The 20568-nt window shown below is 49.2% G+C and overlaps 1 protein-coding gene across 7 annotated transcripts in view; it reads left to right on the forward strand.

Moving 5' to 3' along the window:
- MAP2K6 (mitogen-activated protein kinase kinase 6) overlaps nt 1-20568 on the forward strand; it is an 86743-nt gene that overhangs the window by 46420 nt on the left and 19755 nt on the right. For 6 of the 7 annotated variants that reach the window (XM_039500863.1, XM_039500862.1, XM_039500859.1 and 3 more), the window contains exons 4-10: nt 4367-4480; nt 5582-5701; nt 6779-6895; nt 7662-7713; nt 10495-10622; nt 12111-12188; nt 16263-16402. In XM_039500863.1, coding sequence (XP_039356797.1) covers nt 4367-4480; nt 5582-5701; nt 6779-6895; nt 7662-7713; nt 10495-10622; nt 12111-12188; nt 16263-16402 — 749 coding nt within the window. Of the gene's footprint in view, nt 1-4366; nt 4481-5581; nt 5702-6778; nt 6896-7661; nt 7714-10494; nt 10623-12110; nt 12194-16262; nt 16403-20568 lie in introns of all 7 variants that reach the window. The other variant, XM_039500864.1, reaches the window with a different exon arrangement.

Genomic DNA, 20568 nt, shown 5'->3' on the forward strand with positions numbered 1-20568 from the left:
TTTCCTTACAGGTACGTGTTTGGCAAAACAAGAGTAAGAGTAAAATTGTAAAGTCTTTGGGTCAGGGACAGTCTCTTTGTTCTGTGTTTTGTACAGCGCCTTGCACAATGGGGTCCTGATTCATGACTTGGGCTCCTAGGCATTATCACAAATTCACAACGCAAATCATTATAGTTATTATTATTATACAAACCAGGCTGTGCAGTTACAGTGGGTATCCGCATGCGTCTAGAGTTTCTGAAGCAGGAGGCCATAAGCCAAGCACCCCCAGGCACCTGTACGATTGGTGTCCCCTTTAGCACTGCAGCCTCTCAGCCAGTTTTAGTTCTTATCTAAGATTATTCCCCTCCCCGCCCCGCCTGGTAGGTTTTGATGAAGCAGCCCTGCCCCATGGATGCACAGGGATGAGAAGTGTGATATCATGCTCATAGCTTGGCTGCTTTAGCCAGGTTGTAGCCAGCAGGCGCTTAGTCCCAGTGCAGATAGAGCTAAACTAGCTAGTGAGTCTTCTTGACCCAGTGCTGTTCTACCAGATTGCCACCAATCAGAACCCAGCCTACGCCCCGTGGCCAGTGTCAGCCTCTCAGCTGAAACGTTTACGTATCATTTAGAGAGGCATTAGCCGCAGCTCATCGAACCTGCCTCGGTCTTTATTCGCCTAATCCAAAAGTGAGATCAAGGAGTGTGTGAGGGGTCTTTTGTGTCAGCACATCTGTTAAAAAGCAGCCAGGCTCAGAGCTCACATATGAGGCTGTCTGGCTCCTCCTGTGAGCAAAGCAGCTCTGCAAAGCCAGCCCAGGGGACTGGCCGAGCAAGAGGCCATCCATAGGAGCAAATCCCTCTGTGGAGAAGGCCTCAGAGGTGACTTCCATTTGGTCTTCCAGCGAATTACCCAGCTTAATGAGCGTGGCCTCATTTCCCTTTGCAACACCCTTTAACTCTTGCCCCCAACACCACACGCTTAACGGGATTAATAGTAACGTAGTCAGGGGCAAGGTGCTGATTGCTAAACCCTGGGTAATGTTAGTAGTTTACTTCTACTTCATTCTCCCACCACCAGGATCAATACAAGCAAAGAGGATGCAGCCTTAGAAGTTTACTTTTTAAATGGTCTGTGTGAGCCGTGGTGACCACTTCTAATAACTGGAGTATCTGCCCTGGTTTAATCACACCCACCTGCCTGGCCTTGCACCATTGTTTGGCGTCCCTGCTACGAAAGCAAAGCCCTCCTTCAGTTGCAGAGTTAACACTTGTATCCTCAGCTGCTGGACTTAGCACACAGGGTGCTGCCCAGCTCATCCAGAGACGGACGTGGAGTTGAGGCAGGGTTTTAAAATTCTCTTGAATTGAATGCAGGCTGAGAGTTTCCCAGAAGGGCGCTGGATGAGTTTTCTGGAGCTCCAGCCGCTAGCAGTAATGCATGATCTTAACTCTGGTGATCCCAAAGACTCCAGAGAATTCCCTGACAATCTCCTTGTGACTGGAGTCAATGACACTAATTAGCTAGGATCGCCTGCTGGTCCTGATGTGGGATACTGAGTGAGGGCATTATGCAGACCTCCTGGAGGGACTCTGCTTAGAATGCTGGCAAAGAACTAGATTCGCTGCTAGGAATCTCCATGTGCCTATTAAGTGTGACTGGCCTGTTCATTAGCCTTTTGTTTGGGGGCGGGAGGGGTTCCTCCATATTGGCATTGGATTCCGAGGATGCTCCCATTTCTCTTACCTACTCTCATCATCAAGGCAGCCCTCCCTGCATCAAACCAGTGAGAACCAAATGGGCTCTTGCTTCTTCAGTGGCCAGAAGCTGATTGCTCCTCTGTAAAGTGTAATCGCCTCAAAACAGCCCTAGATACCATTGACCCACAAGGTGGGACATAGGGGAGCAGTGATCAAGTATGTATGTGTGCACGCACCATGAAGACCTCAAAACTGAGCTGGGTCACAACTTGACCTGATCACCTTGCAAATGGCCGTTTTCTCCTAGCCCCAGCTGGAGCAGAAAATAGGGCTTGTTTTCTTTCCCGTTTTTCCAGCCTTCCCTTGGATACTGACTCATTCCCCAGGAACAATGTCCCTAGCTCCAGCTGAGGTGTGAACTTCCACTGTTTGTTGCTGGACTGTTAACTTCAAAGCCTAGTTCCTTCCCTCTCCCCAGACGCTATTAAACAGCTTCCCCAAGTGCTCAGCCTTGGCATTTCAGTGAGGAACACCTCTTCTGGCTTTCACTCTGAAGACACTTGACTGGGAGACCTAATGGATGAGTGGGGAGAGAGCCCACTCTCCCCTCCTGAAATATAATCAAAGCCAACTCAGTCATCCCCGACAGCTTGCAGGGCTATAGCATGGATTGTCCACCCTGGCCGTGAGGAGGATCCAAAATCTTTTTTTTGCTGTCAGAACATGGGATGGCTGAAATATTGCATTAAAAGTACGCTGGGTGGGTGTACCTCTACCAGCAGGAGATCAGAATCAGTCTGACCTACTGCTGACTTAACCTGCCTCCTAAAGTCTTTGACTCCTTTCTTACATTGGAGACTTTTCTTCATCTGTGCTGCTACCAGGAATTTATATGTCCAAGATTCTGACCAGCACAGGTCAGCCTGTCCCAAAATCAGATTCTGAGGAAAGCAGGCATAGAGTCCAGTTTCATTTGACATTGTAAATTTTTCCAGGAAAACAAGAACACGCAACAGCTATTTTTATTAGCGTAAATGTCCCAGGAGCATTAATAAATCCAGGCAGTAAATCAGTTAGGACTATCTCTTGCCACTGAACATCAGCCAGTGAATTTATTAGGTGATGCATTAGTTCATTAGCATTTTACGATATCTGTCATTGGGCGTTTGTCTTTCTTTTCTTTTTAAGTGGGAATGTTTATTTTCCCTGGCATAGCGCTGGGGCTGGGAGATGGAACGGGGGTGAGGGATCTGCAGCTCAGTGGCCCAGCATCAAGTCAAAGAAATACCTGCTGCTAAAGTGATCCCTTGTTCCAAGAAAAGCAGTTCACACCCACAATCCCAAGAAAGAGGGAGAGAATTCCAAAAGGATCTCTGCATGGAGGCAGCAAGGCTGTGCTGGAAGGTGCAAAGAGGCATGCCCTCATACAATACAGAGCTCAAGCTTTTTTTTTTAATATAGCTTCCCATGGATTGGCTAGCGTTCAGCACCCTGGTAGAAGTTAGCTGTCTCTCTCCCAAAATGCATTTGTCTTGCAAGGTTCCTTTAGGACATGATTTCATCATGCCCCGCTTCCACAGGCTGTGTTGTGTTCCCTAGAGTAGGCTGCTTGTTCCTTTCCCTTTAACTTTGCTGCTAAATTTAAGAACGCTACCTGAAAAAGAGGTGAAGTGCTTGTTTCAGAAGAGTTTGCATTAAACAGCGGGCACAGTGTTGGACAGAAAAAGATGCCTGGATCCATGTTAACACAAAAAAAAGCTAGTGAGGGCTATTTTTGCAGTAAATGTAATTGTGACCAAACAGCCCGCGTCCAAGCTGTACAGTAACGCAGTGTGTGCGCCCAAGCTCTCGGAATCCTCTCCAGACAGCACTTTTCAGGCGGCAGTTTTTCTGCTGCTCAGGCAGAAAGTGGTGTGGGATTATGTGCTGTGAATCAGTTCATTATAACCAGTCGCTTTCAGCAGGATGATTGACTTCTGTGGTGGGGCATTCAGCCGGATGGAGTAGCAAAATCCAAAAATAATAAGAAGCAAAAATACAGCCCGTGCACAATATTGCGTCGAAAAGAAGAAGGGGCAGGGTAGAACGCAGAGCTCGAAACAAAGTTGTCCTTTAGGCAAAGCCAAGAGAAAGCAATCTGTAACGCTAGACGAAATAAATCTACCAAGGTTTAAAGTGGCACTCTCAGCTCCGATCTGGCCCCAATACAGGTTTGTAGACACAAGCTTTTCAAACCCTAAGACCATTTGGAAATACTTCCTTGGGTTATTTTTTTAAAGACATTCCCATGGGAAGAGTTGTTTCAGCATTTTTCGGCAGCGTTTTCAATGACTGTTGCAGCACCGAGAACCTGAAAGTGAAACTGACTAAATGAAATGGGAACTGGCTTGATTTTCCTTGCCTAAGATTTAGGAAATATAACCGAAAAGGTTGGAAAGTCCGTTCTTAAAGCTCTTTCAGCTCCATGTGAGGTGCTGTTAGTCACACAGGTAAGTGCTGCACCACTGTAGTGATATTCCTCTTCCGGGGCTGCACCATCAGTGGGAACTGGTGTTCAAGCAAGGCCTAGATCTTAGGAGTTCCTGACTTCCGTTATCACACTGACCATGCTGCCTCAGTGAGGAAAACTGTTGCACTTGTTCTGTTGTCTTTGGCCTTTTTCACTGTGGCTCTTTTCCTCCTGCAGAACTTTGAAGTGAAGGCTGATGACCTGGAGCCAATCTCTGAACTGGGCCGAGGTGCATACGGGGTGGTGGAGAAGATGCGGCACATGCCTAGCGCACAGATCATGGCGGTGAAGGTAGAGTGAGACTCCTAAGGTGTTTTCTATATGTGCTGGCCCTTCAGGCTGTCCTCAACATAAGCTTCCACTCTTATCTTCACTCAAGTAGGCTCAGTCTGACAAGGGACTTACTCTTTCCATATGGAACAACTCAGGTGCTGAGATGGACAGGACATTAAGCCTAATTCAAGCCCAGATCTACACTGGGAAAAAAGGTGTGTTTTTCAAATGTGACAGCTGACGTGTTTAAAAATCCTAGTGTAGACAGGGCAAGTTATTCATCTGCACACCTAGGACTTTAAAATGCCTTAGCTCTCGTGTTTTGAAAGTACACTTCTTTTCTTAGTGGAGATATACACTCCGGCTTAGTTGGAAAACCAACTACAGCAGGTGTGAATTTGTCCCATTAAGTCAGGAGGATCCATGTTTTGCACTGCAGGCCACTTAACAGGAGCCTAAGGGTCACATATAGTTAAGAGCACCCACTTTTAATAGGCATGTGCAGACCATGGAGATCCCAGAAGACTTGTGGTTGGATGAAGAAGCACCGCAGCATACGAAGAGATGGATTCTCCACAGGCTGTGCCTCCCTATTAAGTGTAAGGACTGTTCCTTTGGCCTCCTGCATTAGAGCTTTAGAAAGAGATGAATGTCTCTTACTGCGAACAGAACAAAAAGATGCAAGGAGTGTCTGTGAGCACCGCTTATATAGCCCATCTCCAATTTAACATGACATTTTTGGGGGGCAAATAGGGTAATCTTTGTTGTAGTCCCTCTGACTGAGTCAGTAATTACAATACATTCTGATCTGAGCCCTGGACCAAATTCTCTGCCGGCGTAAATTCCTGCAGCTCTGGAGTGGTGGCAGCCTAGAATTTGGCCAGCCTAGAATTTGGCCCCCCAGTTCCCTGCTCTCCATATGACCACAGTGCCTCTCAGCTGTAAAAAGAGCCAGGAAATGGGGAAATGATTTCGAATCTGGAGTAAATGCCGGGACTTTAGTGTGTTGCGTTGTGTGGAGTTTTCCTTCATGTAGCTGCTGTGAGCACACGTATGTGAGTGAAACACGGCATGCAGCTGGGAGACTCTCAGCCAGTGCTAAAATGCTCTCTCTTCCAGCGGATCCGAGCCACAGTGAATAGCCAGGAGCAGAAGAGGTTACTGATGGACTTGGACATCTCCATGAGGACGGTAGACTGCCACTTCACAGTCACTTTCTATGGTGCACTCTTTCGAGAGGTACAGCATTCTGGATTCCTGCCTACGTCTTTCCCCTACTTGGCACTTACACTTACTTGGCTTGTGATGTGATGGGCCATCTGTTAAAAAAATATAACAGAAGATAGAAGATTAGACTATATTGTGAGGCTTTTCTCCCAGCCATCTAGACACTTAGGCTGTGTCCCTGCCTGGGGTGTCTGTTTTAATACACCACCATCGGTGTGCACTCTGCTATGCAGATAGGTATAAAGACCTGATCCCTCCCTTGAGGAACTTACAGTCTGATTCACAAAGGCGTCCTTGATCAGAGGAGACAAAACCCCCATGGATCCTGGGTGAGGTGGCTAAAGCCGTCTCTATGGCGCTACTATTTTTGATGGCGTTTGTTTAGACCCGGACAGTTGTGTGCTGAGAACATCAGCTCACGGCACATTGAGGTGCATAGAGTTTAAAGCCAGAAAGACCATTTGGTTCTCTCATCTGACTTCCCATTTATCACAGCCAGTAAATCTTACCCAGGCACCCCTAACAGACAGTTCTCCGAAACATCTCTCCCATGGTAAATACTGATCTAGACTTGAATTGAGCCAGGGAACTAGAGAAGAAAATCACCACCGGGGAATTTTTCAAAAGCACCTCAGCCCTATTTTCAGAAGTGATTTAGGCCATAGTGACTAGTGATTTTGGGTATCTCAGCTTCTGGGTGCTGAACGTGGGACACCTTAGAGGGGCCTGATTGTTAGAAAGTGCTGAGCACCCATCCTCTGGTAATCTGCCCCCTTTGAGAAATCCCATCCAGAATCTCTAGTCACTTGTGAAAATCTTGGGGCCTTAGGCACTTAGAAGCTTAAATCCCATTGACCTTCAGTGTGGCTTAGGCTCCTAAGTCTTTTAGGTGCTTTGGAAAATTGTCCTCAGTATTTGATTTTTAAACCCTTGCAGCACCATATATAAATCAGACACATTGTGTGCTTGGAGGAGAATGGAAAGCCCAGTGCAATCTTCTACGGGACGTTAAAAAAGCCAGCAAAAGCAAGCCAAGGGCGAGTGCTGTAGGAGAGACTGGGCAGACGTTTGCTTTCTCTTTCCCCGCAGGGAGATGTGTGGATTTGCATGGAGCTGATGGATACCTCATTGGACAAATTCTACAAACACGTCATTGACAAAGGCTTGACGATTCCTGAAGACATCTTAGGGAAAATAGCCGTCTCTGTGAGTACAGGCGGGGGTGATGTTTCTGTGAGGATCTAGCGTCTCTGCCATCTGAGCCCTGGGATGGACTTGGCCCACAAGCGAATTCTTATTTGGCTTCCAGTATTTGGTCCACGATTACGTGTCTGCATCTCTGAGCCATAAATACTCTCAAATCTGCTGATCTGCTTTTCAGTTATGAAGCAGAAAAAACGATTGATGTGGAGAGGGCACAGCAGCTGCTTTTCCTTTGCATCAATGTCATTCCCAGGAGATCTCTGAGCATGCACTTTCCCTTAGAGCGGCATGGATCAGAGGAAGGTTAGCTGGTGGTTGCAGGGAGGGGACCAGCCTGCCAGGGAGGGAGGAAAGCTAGCGAGAGAGTCAAGTGGAAATCAGGGAGGTGAACACATTTTGCATGTCACATACCTCACAACCATTGCCATGAAGAGTAGATCCAGGGCTGGAGGAGGGCAGCAGCCCCCAGGAATTCCTTCTTTAAAGATCTGTGTAGCAAGAAAAGCTGAAGGTGGCTCGCCTGAGTGAGCTGCATTCTCAGCTGTCCACTAGGAGTCGCTAACAGGCGCCCTAGCCCACACCTGCCGCGGAGCACGCTGCCTCCCTAGCACATACAGCTATGTGCTGCCAAATTGTTCCCCCAAGCGGGGCCGATGGGGGCGAGCGTGGGGCAGTCGCTGTCGAGGCAGGAGAGGCGAGCTAGCAAGGTTTGATCAGCCACGTCATGCGGCTGCCAGCTGTGGTTCACTGTAGATTTGTTATGTTTCAGATTGTAAAAGCACTAGAACATCTACATAGTAAGCTCTCCGTAATTCACAGAGGTAAGTGTGACCCGCGCAGCCTCTGGCACTGCTTGTTTCTCACTGACCCCTGTGCTGTGCTCTTAGTCCAGCAAGGCTTATACTCAGAGCCTGGCCTGGTGCACTAAAGATAACCCAAATAATTGAGGTTGGGGCGGCAGGGGAAATCCTGTGGTCCAGCAACCCAGGATAACCCAAAGCCTGCTCAGGATGAGTGATGGGTTGTTGAGCTGCTCTTAAAACTGCATATGACTTGCCAACGCATCTCCCCGGAAGCTGGACACAGAAAACAGCCTCCACCTTCACTTGGCTAGCAGAAGAAATGGATCATTTGGCTGCTTGCTTCACTGGATTCCTCCTCTGCTTCTGCTTCCCCATTGCATGCTGGGAAGGGCACACATAGCTAATTATGGACCTGACTCAGAGCTCTTTGAAGTCCACGGAAAGACTCCCATTGGCTGGGATGGGCTTGGGATCAGGTTCTGCATATGCAAACTCCTCTCCTGGTGCAGAATGGGGCAGAACCGCCGTTTGGTGGCATTTACACGAAGGCAGGTAGGAAGTCTCAGATTGTTCACCCTCTCATGCAGGCCAGATCAACAGCTTGGCCTGTGGGAGAGGCATGAACATTCGTTTATAGATGACCTAAGCTTTCATAAGCCTGACATAGGTACTAAAAAATAAAAATTGGGGCCTACCATATTTTCCTTTCTGGCATCCACATTTGACCTCCAGATCTGTGATCAAACCTGCAGTGTTTGGCAATATGAGAGACACTGGCAGGGTAAATATCTTACAGGGTGTGTTTCAAGCCCCCCAAATTTCCTGACCAGTGTTTGGAATCCAAAATTATTAAAGCTGAAAAAATGTTTGTTGTGTGTTTGTACAGCACCTTGCACAGTGGGGTTTGGTTCCTAACTGGGGCTCTCAGGTGCTACAGCCGCTTACAATAGCAATAATTCATTTCCCCATTTGTTTTTGGTTTTTTGCACTCCATTTTAGTGTCAGATCAGTTTCAGGATCAGACTCTAATGCGCTCATGCAGCACAGCAGGATTTGAGTTGCAAAAGCTGAAGGGGTGTGATTTGGGAGGGTTTGTTTGTTTGTTTTGTTTTTAGCAGAACCTAAATTTGGGGTTTAAACTGACAATGTCCTCTTTAAAGCAACAACCTGCATTCAGGCGGATGCCAAGAACCTACATGACAGGAAACTGGCTAACTTGCTGTTTTACCAGTTGGCGCGTTTATGTAAAGGATTGTTTTCCATTTGTTGTCATGAAAAAAAAAAAAGCCCATATCTGCAGCGTGGCTGCTGGGGATAGAGCTGTTTGAAATGACAGGCGTTCAGACATAACAGGGGATTGTGTCTTGTACGTAATGTGTGTGCTTGAGGTAGAGCTCCTGCCTTCTGGATATTTTATGGTGGGTGGGAAATGCCATTTCGCTTCTGGATTTTTGTTTGTGTGATTGATTTCAATTGAAATGTCCTTGTTCCGACATAATAAATGAGGTGGGAAGAGCTCAGATGCTAGAGGCTTTCATTGCAAAGCCCTGATTAGAGACAAGATGCTAAATACCATGAACCTCCAGGTTCTGATTAGCAGGCTCAAGGGGATGGTGGCACCATTAGCAACCCTCAGATGCCCTTACAGCTTTGTATTATTCTATAATATGTGTATTTAGAGCAAATGGTTCAGAAGTAAGGGTGGGTGCCCCCAGCATGAGGGATGAGCCCATGGTTAGGGGAGGGCACTACCCAAGGATATAAACAACCTGGGTTCAAATCCCTGCTCTGCCAAAGGCTCCTTTGTGTGACCTTGGGCAAATCTCCTAGGAAACTGAGGCACAGAGACACTATCTGAATAATGGGGTTAATAGCACTGGCCGGCCTCATACATTCATGAGTGTGGAGTGCTCACATACTATGGTGCTGGAGGCTAGATAAGTATGATAGAACAATAGAATTTCTGACACCTTGGGCCTCATTTCCAGGAAGGCTGGGTGCTCCCAACTCCAGCTGAAGTCCATAGGAGCTGCAGGTGCACCCATGGGTGCTGGCTTGAAGTGGTTTCCATCATAGATAGATTTTACAGTTTGGTTCAATTCCTCTCAGCGCCTCTGCTACACAAATTGTTCCAGCACCCCTGGGTGCATCTCTGATTCTGGCCCAAGGTGACTCAAGTTGGACACCAAAACTAGAGGCTGCTCTTGAAAACTTTGGCCTTTGTATCTCCTTTCCCCAGCTCCCTTCCCTCCTTCTCCCACCTCTTCTCTCGCCTCCAGTCTTTCCAGAGTCCCACCCTTCTTCCCCGGCTCCTGTCCCCTTCTTATCTTCTCTCTGGGGTTTTCCTTCCTGCTGCTGTTAAAGCATCTTCCGTTAACGCATCCTCACCACCCCCATCCCGCGGTGGATTTTTACTGGGGAGATTTTTGGTATCTGTGCTGCCGATGTTGTGCTCCAGGGGTGGCTTTGGGGTGCTGCTCAGTGATGTCGCTCTTGTCTGTGACATCATGATGCTGCGCCCTACCCAAAGTAACAATAACAGGGAAATCTGTTAGTTTCCCTGGGAGCAATGCTTGTAGGACATGGGAGGGGCTCTGCATTTGCAACGGCTCCCAATCTTCCTGCAGTGACTAAAAAGCCCCGCGGATGACGTGCCCCGTGGATGGACGCAGTCAATATTGTTTTGGTGCCCGCTGGTGGTAGGAAGCTAACCCGCCCTGTTCGCTCCCAGGGATGCTTTAAAACGATGGGGCAAGGCCCAGTTGTGAGAGTGACGATGGTGTGTGTTCCTTCTTGCAGATGTAAAGCCCTCTAATGTGTTGATCAATACACTGGGGCAGGTGAAAATGTGCGATTTTGGAATTAGCGGTTACCTCGTTGACTCTGTTGCTAAAACCATGGATGCAGGATGCAAGCCCTACATGGCTGTAAGTTGAGAAGATGTGTGGGAGATTGACTGCCTTACTGTGGAGAGGAATGTGGCAATAGATGATCTTAAAACAGAGCAACTTCCAGCATGTGTCTCAATGGCTCGCTTAGTGAAACATGCCTCTGTAGTTATTCAGTGTCTAGGGATAGCTCAGTGGTTTGTGCATTGGCCTGCTAAACCCAGGATTGTAAGTTTAATCCTTGAGGGGGCCACCCAGGGATCTGGGGCAAAAATCGGTCAGGGATGGTATTTAGTTGGGGATTGGTCCTGCTTTGCGCAGGGGGTTGGACTAGATACCTCCTGAGGTCCCTTCCAACCCTTGTATTCCGTGGTTCTATTTGTAAACGTAAAGACGAGGCTCTCACGGCTAAAGCTCAAGGCTGGGAATCAGGACTCCTGGGGTCTGTTCCCAGCTGATACTGACTCACTGTGTGATTGTAAGGAATCCCCGGTAACCTCACTTTGCTTTAATTTCCCAGTTTGCAAAGTGGGGACATTAACACTCTTAGCAACATCCAGGCTCCTCCTTGAAAAGTCAGCACGGAGGGGTCAATTTAGAAAAGTCAGGTACCTTAGGGCCCATGAGGTTTGGTATCCTGGGGGCCCCGGGACAGCTGCTGTTTCGGATTCACTTAGCAGCCAATTCACGCAGCCTCTTTTGGCTCTTTAAAGAGATGGTTTGCATTAACCCTTTCAGTGCCATTGCCCAGGTGGGAGAGGGTTCACGATGCTACACTATTCGCGGGTGCTGCCAATGCCGCCTCTTGGCCCATGGTTCCCCCCCAGGTTTGATCTGTCTGTGTAGCAGCAGCTTTGTTTATAGCTTCTAAGTCAGGATGGATCTCCACTGCCTTGCACTTTTCTATGCCTGTGTGAGAGTGGGTGTAAAACCCTACCCGGGCGGGGGCCGGGGGAACCCTTTGCCCACAACCCCTGGTGGAGCATTTTACTTTGCCGAGGGGCAAATACCTACATGAGGCTTAAGGCACTAGTGAATTGTGGCCTCCAGTCTCCTGGATAAATCCGGGCCAGACCGTGTTTCGAATTGGGAACTGGGGAAACAGGAATTCAGCTTCTACTATCTAGACCTCAGAATGCAAATGCCATCCACTTCCGGTCCCCATTCTTGTTGCCTGTCCCTGTGGGGAGACTAACAGAGACCCTAGGCTGGATCCAGCCAAGAGGTAATAGGGGAGTGGAATAAAGAAATGGGTTTCCTCCCAAAGACTCCCCTGGGGCTTGGGGGTTGGTCCTGTGCATTCAGCATGGTTAGTGCTGCAGCGGGGACTGCCGGCTGGAAGGTGTTCCACTCTGGTGATGGTGCAGACTTGCTCTGGGGACATTTGCTGAAACATAGGGGATAGTTGCTCAGTTTGGGGAGCTCACATCAGTGTTAGCAGGCACTCCAAGGGGATGGAGAGGGGCGGAGCGATGTAGGGATTGAGCCTGTATGTCTATTTCAAACTGTCCCCGTCTCTCTTTCCAGCCTGAAAGAATCAACCCCGAGCTAAACCAGAAGGGATACAGCGTCAAATCGGATATCTGGAGTCTGGGAATCACCATGGTAGAGTATGGAGCCCTGAAAGGGCATCTGTGAAAGTGATTGGGGTTTAAGGGAACACTCAGCAGGGCTGGAAGTGCTCTCTGGTTCTGTTTCCTTTTGGACCTCTCCCTCAGATCCCTGACACAGTTCCAGAGCCGGGGGATATTCAGCTCTCCCTGCACCAGGAGCCCATAACATGTTGCAGTTTAAAGGAGAAGGAGCCTAGTGCTAATTCACTAAGCCAGGTGATCTGAGATCCTAGTGATTGTCACTAATCATACTGGGCAGTCAGCACCTAGAAACTACAGCAACAAACACTGCTGCAAAACAGTCAGTCATAGCAGACCCAGCACGCAGGCAGACTCCTGAGTCCAACTCGCACGTCATTGAACAGAAACCAAGAGTGGACTCCTCGGAACGCCCAAGACAATGTGTACCAAGCGAACCAGTAAGCAGGAAAGGACCCTGATTTCTCTAACATCCAAAGATCTCCTTCAGTGTCCCCTCTGAACACCCCTGCAACTCAGCTGCCCACATCCAAGTGATGTACTTAGAGACCTCAGGCCTTATAGCTACAGCAGTCAACCCAGAATGCTTTTATCCTTTAAAGGCACAGTGTTGTATTCTCACACTGAGCGCCTGAGATTCTCCCGTCCAGGTTAACAGGAGGGTTGTCTTTCACTGTGCAGGAAAAAAAATAGGAGGAAGGGGGTTGGCCACCAATAAAGAAAAGAACATCGACTTGTTCATGCCTGGTGCATCCTTGGGCCATGCAAGTCATCCACATGGAGGAAAAGACCCACTGGGACCCTCAAATAAAAACCCAGTGGCTTTCACTCCTGCCATGAATGTGGTAGTTCTCAGCCCAAAGATCTCCATCTAAGGCTGCCCCCCCAGTATTTTCTTCCTTAATTTTTGGGTAGATGTGGTGAGGGGAAGGATCAGGTAAGAGAAATTACCTCCATGTAATTTCACTTTCTTTTCCGGTGCCAAATGGTTTTCAAAAGTGACCCTTCTCTAGACCAGTGGTTCTCACCCTTTTTGGGCTCAGGACCCATTTGTAAATGTTTGTGGCCTGTCACGACCCAGTAAATAGTCTGGGGGTGGAGGCCCTGGGGTGGTTTAGGTCGGATCTTGCCCTCCATAGGGGTTGGGTCCTGCCCGGCACTTATCCCATCGTGGTGGCTCCTGTGCTGCGGGGATGGCTGGGCCTGGCTCTCTGCTCCGGGGGTTGCTGCACTACTCAGGTTTGGCCTCGGCCCTCCTCACTTATCAAATCTGCATGAGTGGAATTGTGCCCTGGCTTGTGCGGTTGCAGTTCCACTCACTCAACTCTGGCCTACCCAGACTCCCATCATCATGATGGAAGGGCCCAACCCGACTGGTGCAGGGACCCCGGAGGCTGCAGTGTCTGGAGCGGGGAGGCGAGCCCAGCCAGCGACATGGGGCAGGAGCTGCCTTGCGACCCTTTGAAACGTGCTAGTGACCCAATTTTGGGTCCTGACCCACGGGTTTAGAAACCCTGCTCTAGAGCAAGGGCAGCCCGTCTCTAATTATCTCCTGAACTGCAAGGTGAATTCCATTGAATCCAGTGAAAAACCACTGACACTCCTTCCGGGCAGGGTGGGAGGAGTTTTAAAGGGCAAGAACTGTCTGTGGAACCTCCCTCAGCCAATTCCTGTCTTTTGGATCCCTGCAGTCGCACTGTGTGCCTTCATCATCCTCTCTAGAGAGGCAGGAGGGCCTGGTGATTAGGGTGTGAGCTTGAGAGACACAAGTTCAATCCTCCTGCTCTGTGTGACCTGAGGTAAGTCACGAGGGGACATTTTCAGAAGTGCTGAAATGTTTTAGGCCGTGAGAGTGAAGCTCCTAAGTCACTTCCAAAAATGGGACTTAGGAGCTGAAGTCATGTAGAGATTTTTGAAAAATTTACCCTTAGTCCCCGTGCCTCAGTTTCCCATCTGTACCATGAAGTTAATAGCACTGCTGTACCTCCCAGGGGTGCTGTAAGGAATAATACAGTAATGACTGTGAGGCGCTCAGCCAGGAAGGTAACGAGCACCTTAGCTAGGGAGTGGCATAGACAGCGGCTTGGGCTGGCTGTCCAATACAATCCCCTCCAAAGTCCTAGGAATGTACTCGACTAGGCCATGCCACCGCATGCGCCGTTGCAGCTATTTTTAGCACACAGGCTTGATCAGAGCTAGTATGTCCACCTCCAGCTGTGGCATAGATGTGCCCTGTGTGTTGGCTTTCCCCAAGAATAGCTGGCTGGAGCGATGTGAACTGGGGGGGAACTCACTGACCTAGCAGGATAATTCCACCCATGCGCTGCCGGTGGGGCAGTGAGTGTAGGATGTGACCCTAGGTTGCTGCAGCCCTGTCCTTGGATAACTTGTGTGCTCAGGGCGTGCACAGTCTAGTTCTTGTGTTGGCACTGCACTCCCCTGGGGGGGCCATCGCCCTGCCTAGCTCAGCACAAACCAGCAGAACTGGCCCCTTCTGCTGCACCCTGCACTTCCCCTGAGGCACAGAGAGTCCTGGGACTCTCCTGGTTGGTGCCTTAAAGACACAACTGAGCCCAGCGTTCCTAAAGAAAATTGCTTTAGGGTTCGACTGTACTGCTTAAAACTGAAAAGCAACTCTACTGTAACTTCAGCTGGCCAGCTGATGGCAGTACAAGCCAACGCTAGCAAAGGGCCTGAAATGCTGATCACGCAGCGTCCATCCCTACTCAGAGATTCTGTCGTTTCAGATCGTCTTTGATTTCAAAGATAAAAATAAACTCGGTGCTGATTAACTAGCAAAATCTCTTTTTAAACTCAGAATTGGAAGTTCTGCCCTGAGAGCCAGGAAAACTGGAGTTAAAGGGACATTGCCAACTTAAAAATCAGTCTTTGACCTGCTGCTGTGACAAGTTAACACCTGAGAGTAGGGTAATGGAGAGAGATAGGAGAGGGAAAAGGTTTTATCTGAGATTTGTTCACTATTTGCATTTAACTTATTTGCTACATCGTCAGTTTCCCCTGTAGTTTGAGTGGGTCTTTCACACTGAATATTACATATGAAGAGAAAATTAGGAAATTATCATTGTACTTAGATTGTAAGATCTTTGTAGCACAGAACTGAACTTTCTGATCAGTATGTACAGTACCTAGCACCGTGGTACAAAGAAGACAAAGAATAGTAAAGCTATGAGCTGACAGCGTGGATGCAGTACAGACACCGTGAGTCAGAATCCACCACTCCCTTCTTCCTGGTGGTGGTGATACACACTCGCTTTGCATGGGTGTGAATGACAGCATAGGGCAGGGATCGGCAACCTTTGGCACGCAGCTCACCAGAGTAAGCACCCTGGCGGGCCAGGCTGGTTTGTTTACCTGCCATGTCTGCAGGTTCATCCGATTGCAGATCCCACTGGCCACAGTTCGCCGCTCCAGGCCAATGGGGGCGGTGGGAAGCGGTGGCCAGCACCTCCCTCGGCCCGCGCCCTTCCCGCAGCCCCCATTGGCCTGGAGTGGCGAACCGCGGCCAGTGAGAGCCACGATCGGCCGAACCTGCGGACGGGGCAGGTAAACAAACTGGCCTGGCCCGCCAGGGGCTTTCCCTGGCAAGCCGTGTGCCAAAGGTTGCCGATCCCTGGCATAGGGGTAGGGCAGTGGGGATTGAGTCCTGGAAGCATGAGATGAAGAGAGGGGGAAAAAAGTCATTCACTGATGTATCTGTTATGGGAAAAGGAAAATCAGTGTTCCCCCTTGACTGTATTTTAATACCGGTCCCACTAGTGTCCCTTGCAAAGCAAGAACCCGCTCCTATGTTCTGTTCTGGCAGGGGAGGAATTAAGCCTAAGTAATGGGGTACATCCTGATCTCTTCCGTCCCCAGCCCCCGCAGAGAGCAGTGCTGAGGGAAAGAATGCGCACTGTCTGCACACTTTGGAAATCGACAGAGCCAGTGATCGAACCCCACCCCAGTCCCACCCTTCATTACTGCAGGTGTCACTCGAGCTCTTCATGGGGCTTTAAAGCCAAGAAGCTGCAGGGGGGAAGCCTTCCCTGCTGATGTGCTGACGCCTGCCCCTCTCTCTCCCCCCCAGATCGAGCTGGCGATCCTGCGGTTTCCGTATGACTCCTGGGGGACGCCGTTCCAGCAGCTCAAACAGGTGGTGGAGGAGCCGTCGCCGCAGCTTCCGGCGGACAAGTTCTCAGCAGAGTTTGTTGATTTTACCTCACAGTGGTAAGCGGGTCCCTCCTGAGCTCTGGCCAGGCACCCCCCACACTTGCAGGAAGCTCAGTCCAAGGCCGAGCCCTGTCTGCATGGAGTCTGTAGCTCTGACATATTTTCCTTGCATTCGGTAAAGAGCAAGAGGCTCTAATGCTGGCTCTGTCACCTAGAACAAAGTAAAACGGAAGCCTCCTGTCCCAGCATGCCCCGGGCCTGGAACCAGAATTGTCTGTCACTGGTCGGGTGTGGAAGGATATTGTGCTGTCAGAGCCAATCTTAAGCCGAGTGTGCTGGTATAAACTCCCCACTGAGTGTGTGTGATGGCTCCCATCTTGGCCGACACGAGGGATCGAACTGGGCACCTCCAGAATGTCTCTTTACAAGTCACAGCCCAGCCAGTGAGCCAGGCTTTTTAGCCTAAGACTCCGGTATTCATATAACACGCACAGTCCATAGACATAAGGGAGAAATGCGAGAGAAAACAATGGCAAATCATTTCATCTTTAAAGGGGACACTAGCTAAGTCTGGGTCCCAAACTGGAACCCCTCTGAAGCAGTTGTGCTGACCTGGGGGATGTTTTCCCCAGAGAGGAGATGGAGGAAGAGAATTTTTCAAGCCACTGAATGATTAAACAAGCCAAGTCACTCCTGGTGCCGCTGTCGACGGGGAGCCGTGACCCGGGCCCTGGAATTGGCTCCGCTCTTTCCACAACAGGTGGCTCCCTGCAAGAGGAGATTCAGAAATGCACGTACCCCAGGCCCTGCACATCAGCAGCTCGCACTGTTTTCCTGTGCACGGACACGTGAGCCTGAGTGAACCTTCCGTAAGGCATCCAGGGCGGAACGTGTTTGGGCCTGAGAATGGCTGTTTCCTGTGGCTTTCAGGAAATGTAGCGCTGACCCTGAATGACCCCCCCCGGAGCCCCTGGGAAGCTGTGCCACAGAGAGTCTAGCTGAGGACAGTGGAAGTTCAGAGTTTACTCAGAGATCGGTCACATCTTCCTTTCGATCAGTGCAGGGGGCAGGCTCTGCTCTGGCTTACAGCAGGGCATCTGCGTTGATTTCAGTGGGGCAGGGTGGGCCAGGAGGTGAGCACGGAGAGAGGTCCAGGATCTGTGTTACAGACTCAGGAAGACTAGCACTGTCAGCAGGTTCAGAAGGCTGCATAAAAGACCGGATCCTTCCTGCCCCCTAAAATAGACTGGCATTTGTCCTTGTCCTGTGGTGCACTGTTTAGTAGCTTCTGGCAACAGCCCCATAGCATTTGAATGCTCCTCCCTTCAGCCTCCCTGGAAACTACTCTGGAGCCCCCCCTTTCTTTTTTCCAGACACTGCAATGCCACATGCTCTTTGCCAAGTTGGCAGGTGGATGGCTGTTTGCATGGTAGCCAGGGAAGTGCTACAGGCTGACAAATGCAGAAATGTGAGACTGTTCCTGATCTCCTCTGCTGGTGCCCCAGGAAGGGGTTTATCAAACCAGCCCAGCAGACCTTGAGAAACAGCACTTTGGATTCTGCTTTGGGGCCCTGTTTACACCGGCCACATGTTCAAGTTTCCTGGAATTTATTTCCTCCTCTTACTATGCAGAATCAATCCCGTTTTCCTCACCTCTGCCCCCCCCCCCACACCCAGTAGGGGGCAGTGACACCCACCCCTTTTGGAAGCTAAACACTGACATTCTCCTTTCTAGACAAACTTCCTTTCCTCCATCTCGCCTGCTTGCTGCTTTGTTATTGCGAGCTGGACAGCTTGTTGTTTTCCAAAGAATGCTGAGCTATTTGGTTTTGCAAGCCCCGTTTCTTGTTGCAGGTCACATGGACTTCACCAGCAGGTTTAAGAACAGGAAATCCAGATTGTTTGGTTATAATGATAATATCTTATCGTTTAGGACTTGCAAGCGACTACGTGTGCATCTCAGAGGGCCTGATTTAGCATCCACAATCTCACTTGACTTCTGTGGGAGCTGCTGATGCTCAGCACCTCTGAAAACCAGCCTCTTAGTGTCTTTGGCCTGTTTCAACATCACTGAACTCAATGGAAGAAGATTTGGACCCTGAATTTCTGGCCAGGATCAAATCTGGGGGTGTTAGGACACTGTTCTTAAACAAGAAATATAGGAGGTGTTAAAGCAGCTCAGGGAACAGAAAAGAGAATTTGGCAGAACCAGAGGTTCAATATTGCTGTGAACTCTATGGTCAGTGATGATCAGTAGTAGGTTCTGAAAGGCTTATTAAAGATTAACATTAAATTCCTTCAGAGATAACCTGCCACTGTATGCCGTGAGATTGGTAATCCAAAAACGAGTCTTTTCCATGAAGTCTAAGTTAACAAGAGCACAGACCAAATCCTGGATGAAAACACACCCAAGCTTTGAAGTTCACCTTTGTATCTCAGCTTGAAGGTACCTCATCTCTAGGCTTGAAGGATATGATGCATCTCTTCCCAGCCACTGGACACAATTAGCAGTTTTGACATGCATCATACAGTGCACCACGGTTACAGTAAACATGAGCTAACCATGTGCAGCAAGAGACAGGAAATATCAACTCAGCGGGCATCCATCACTTCCCTTGGGCCCGGCAAATCCCACAGTGGAGTGGCTTTTCATAGCTGAGGAGCACACTTTTGTTTTGCTCAGTGTGACACCTTTCCCTATGGACGTGTCAAGATCTTTTAAAATCACTCCAAGCTTCTTCCCATAAATACACCATCAGGAAGTGAGTAGCGATTACGTCCTGTGATTAGAAGCTATTTTCTGCTGGAGGGAAACAAAAATAACCTCTCGGCCACCAGCCTCCCGAGCCATCTGTTGTAGTGGAGGAGACTAAAGGATGTTCCGTGTAACTGTCCCCGTGCCATAACTGAGATAAATAATAGCCAGGCCTGGGTTTCCAAGCCATTCAGTTCTCCACTCCCTTGCTGGAGCACTGAGGAGTTGTGAACTTCTGCAAGCCCTGATTTTAGCCCTGAATATATGCAGAGGGTCCCTTCAGAGCTCACCAGATGAGCAATGTGTTGGCTAGCGTGTATACTTTCTAGGGATGTACCTGTAGGAGTCAGAGCTCCTGGGTTCCTTTTCTGCCACTGACTTGCAGTTTGACTTTGGGTAAATCTCTTCACTGCTCTGCGCCTGGTACTTAACGTACCTTTCAGGGGTTATGGGAAGGTTAATTGGAGAATGCCTGCTGCAATGAGCTCATATGAACAATGCTGTAGATATACTAATTATTGTCATGACGGTGTGTGTATCACTCTCGCTTCATGATTGGCCTTCCAGGAGATAATCGTCCTGTTGCCACCACTAGAGCTGGGGCAACTGTTTGTTTTTGCAGTTGATGGCCCTGGCATTAGTCAGTGGCTCCATGGACCACAAGTGAGTGGTGCAGCTTGTCACCGTTATCTGTATGTATGTTGACCATCAGAGTCCATATCTAGCTCAAGGGGATTTTATTGAAACACAAAGTGCAGTAATTTCCCCTACCGCCATGCAGTTCTTACCCTGGAGCTGAGCTGCTGCTGGCCGAGGGACTGAGAAACCAAGACTCAAAAGCATAGTGGCACAGTGAGGGTACAGGCCACGGGGCTGTCGTTGGGTCATGAACTGAGCGTACTGAGCCTGCAAGTTCTCGGGGCTCTGGGGCTGGCCACTTGGGGAATGAAGCTTGGCAGACAGAGCCACAAATAACGAATAGATCATCGAAAAGGAAGTAGCAGAGGGGGATAATTCAGAGAGGCCCATGGCTGCAGACAGATGTTATCATGAAAGTTTTTAAATGCGAGGGATCTGATGGGTGAGATGTGATCGCTAGAAGGCACAGGCTGCCAGATTTCTCCCAGGATGTCTGTGGGACTGCGAACAGAGCACGGCCCTAAATTTGTAGCATGTCTTTTTCTAGACGGAGTTTTGAATAAACCTGGAGTTGTGAAGTGAGAACATAAATGGGGAAAACAAGACTGCCTGGGAGGTCTGATCCAAAGCCCATTTGCAATCAATAGAAAGACTCTGACTTCAAAGAGCTGTAGGCCAGCTCATTATTTGGTTCCTGATGAGACTGAATGAATCAGAGGAAGGATCTCAATGCTTCAGAGATGTGCAGTGGAACATGGTCTTCAGGAAATGGCGTCAGCTGTTCAGAGTCCGGTAAAGGCCAGGGTCACAGTGACACAAAACACGCTAA

The sequence above is a fragment of the Mauremys reevesii genome, linkage group 15 (genome assembly GCF_016161935.1).
Source record: "Mauremys reevesii isolate NIE-2019 linkage group 15, ASM1616193v1, whole genome shotgun sequence".
Classification (NCBI taxonomy): domain Eukaryota; kingdom Metazoa; phylum Chordata; order Testudines; family Geoemydidae; genus Mauremys; species Mauremys reevesii.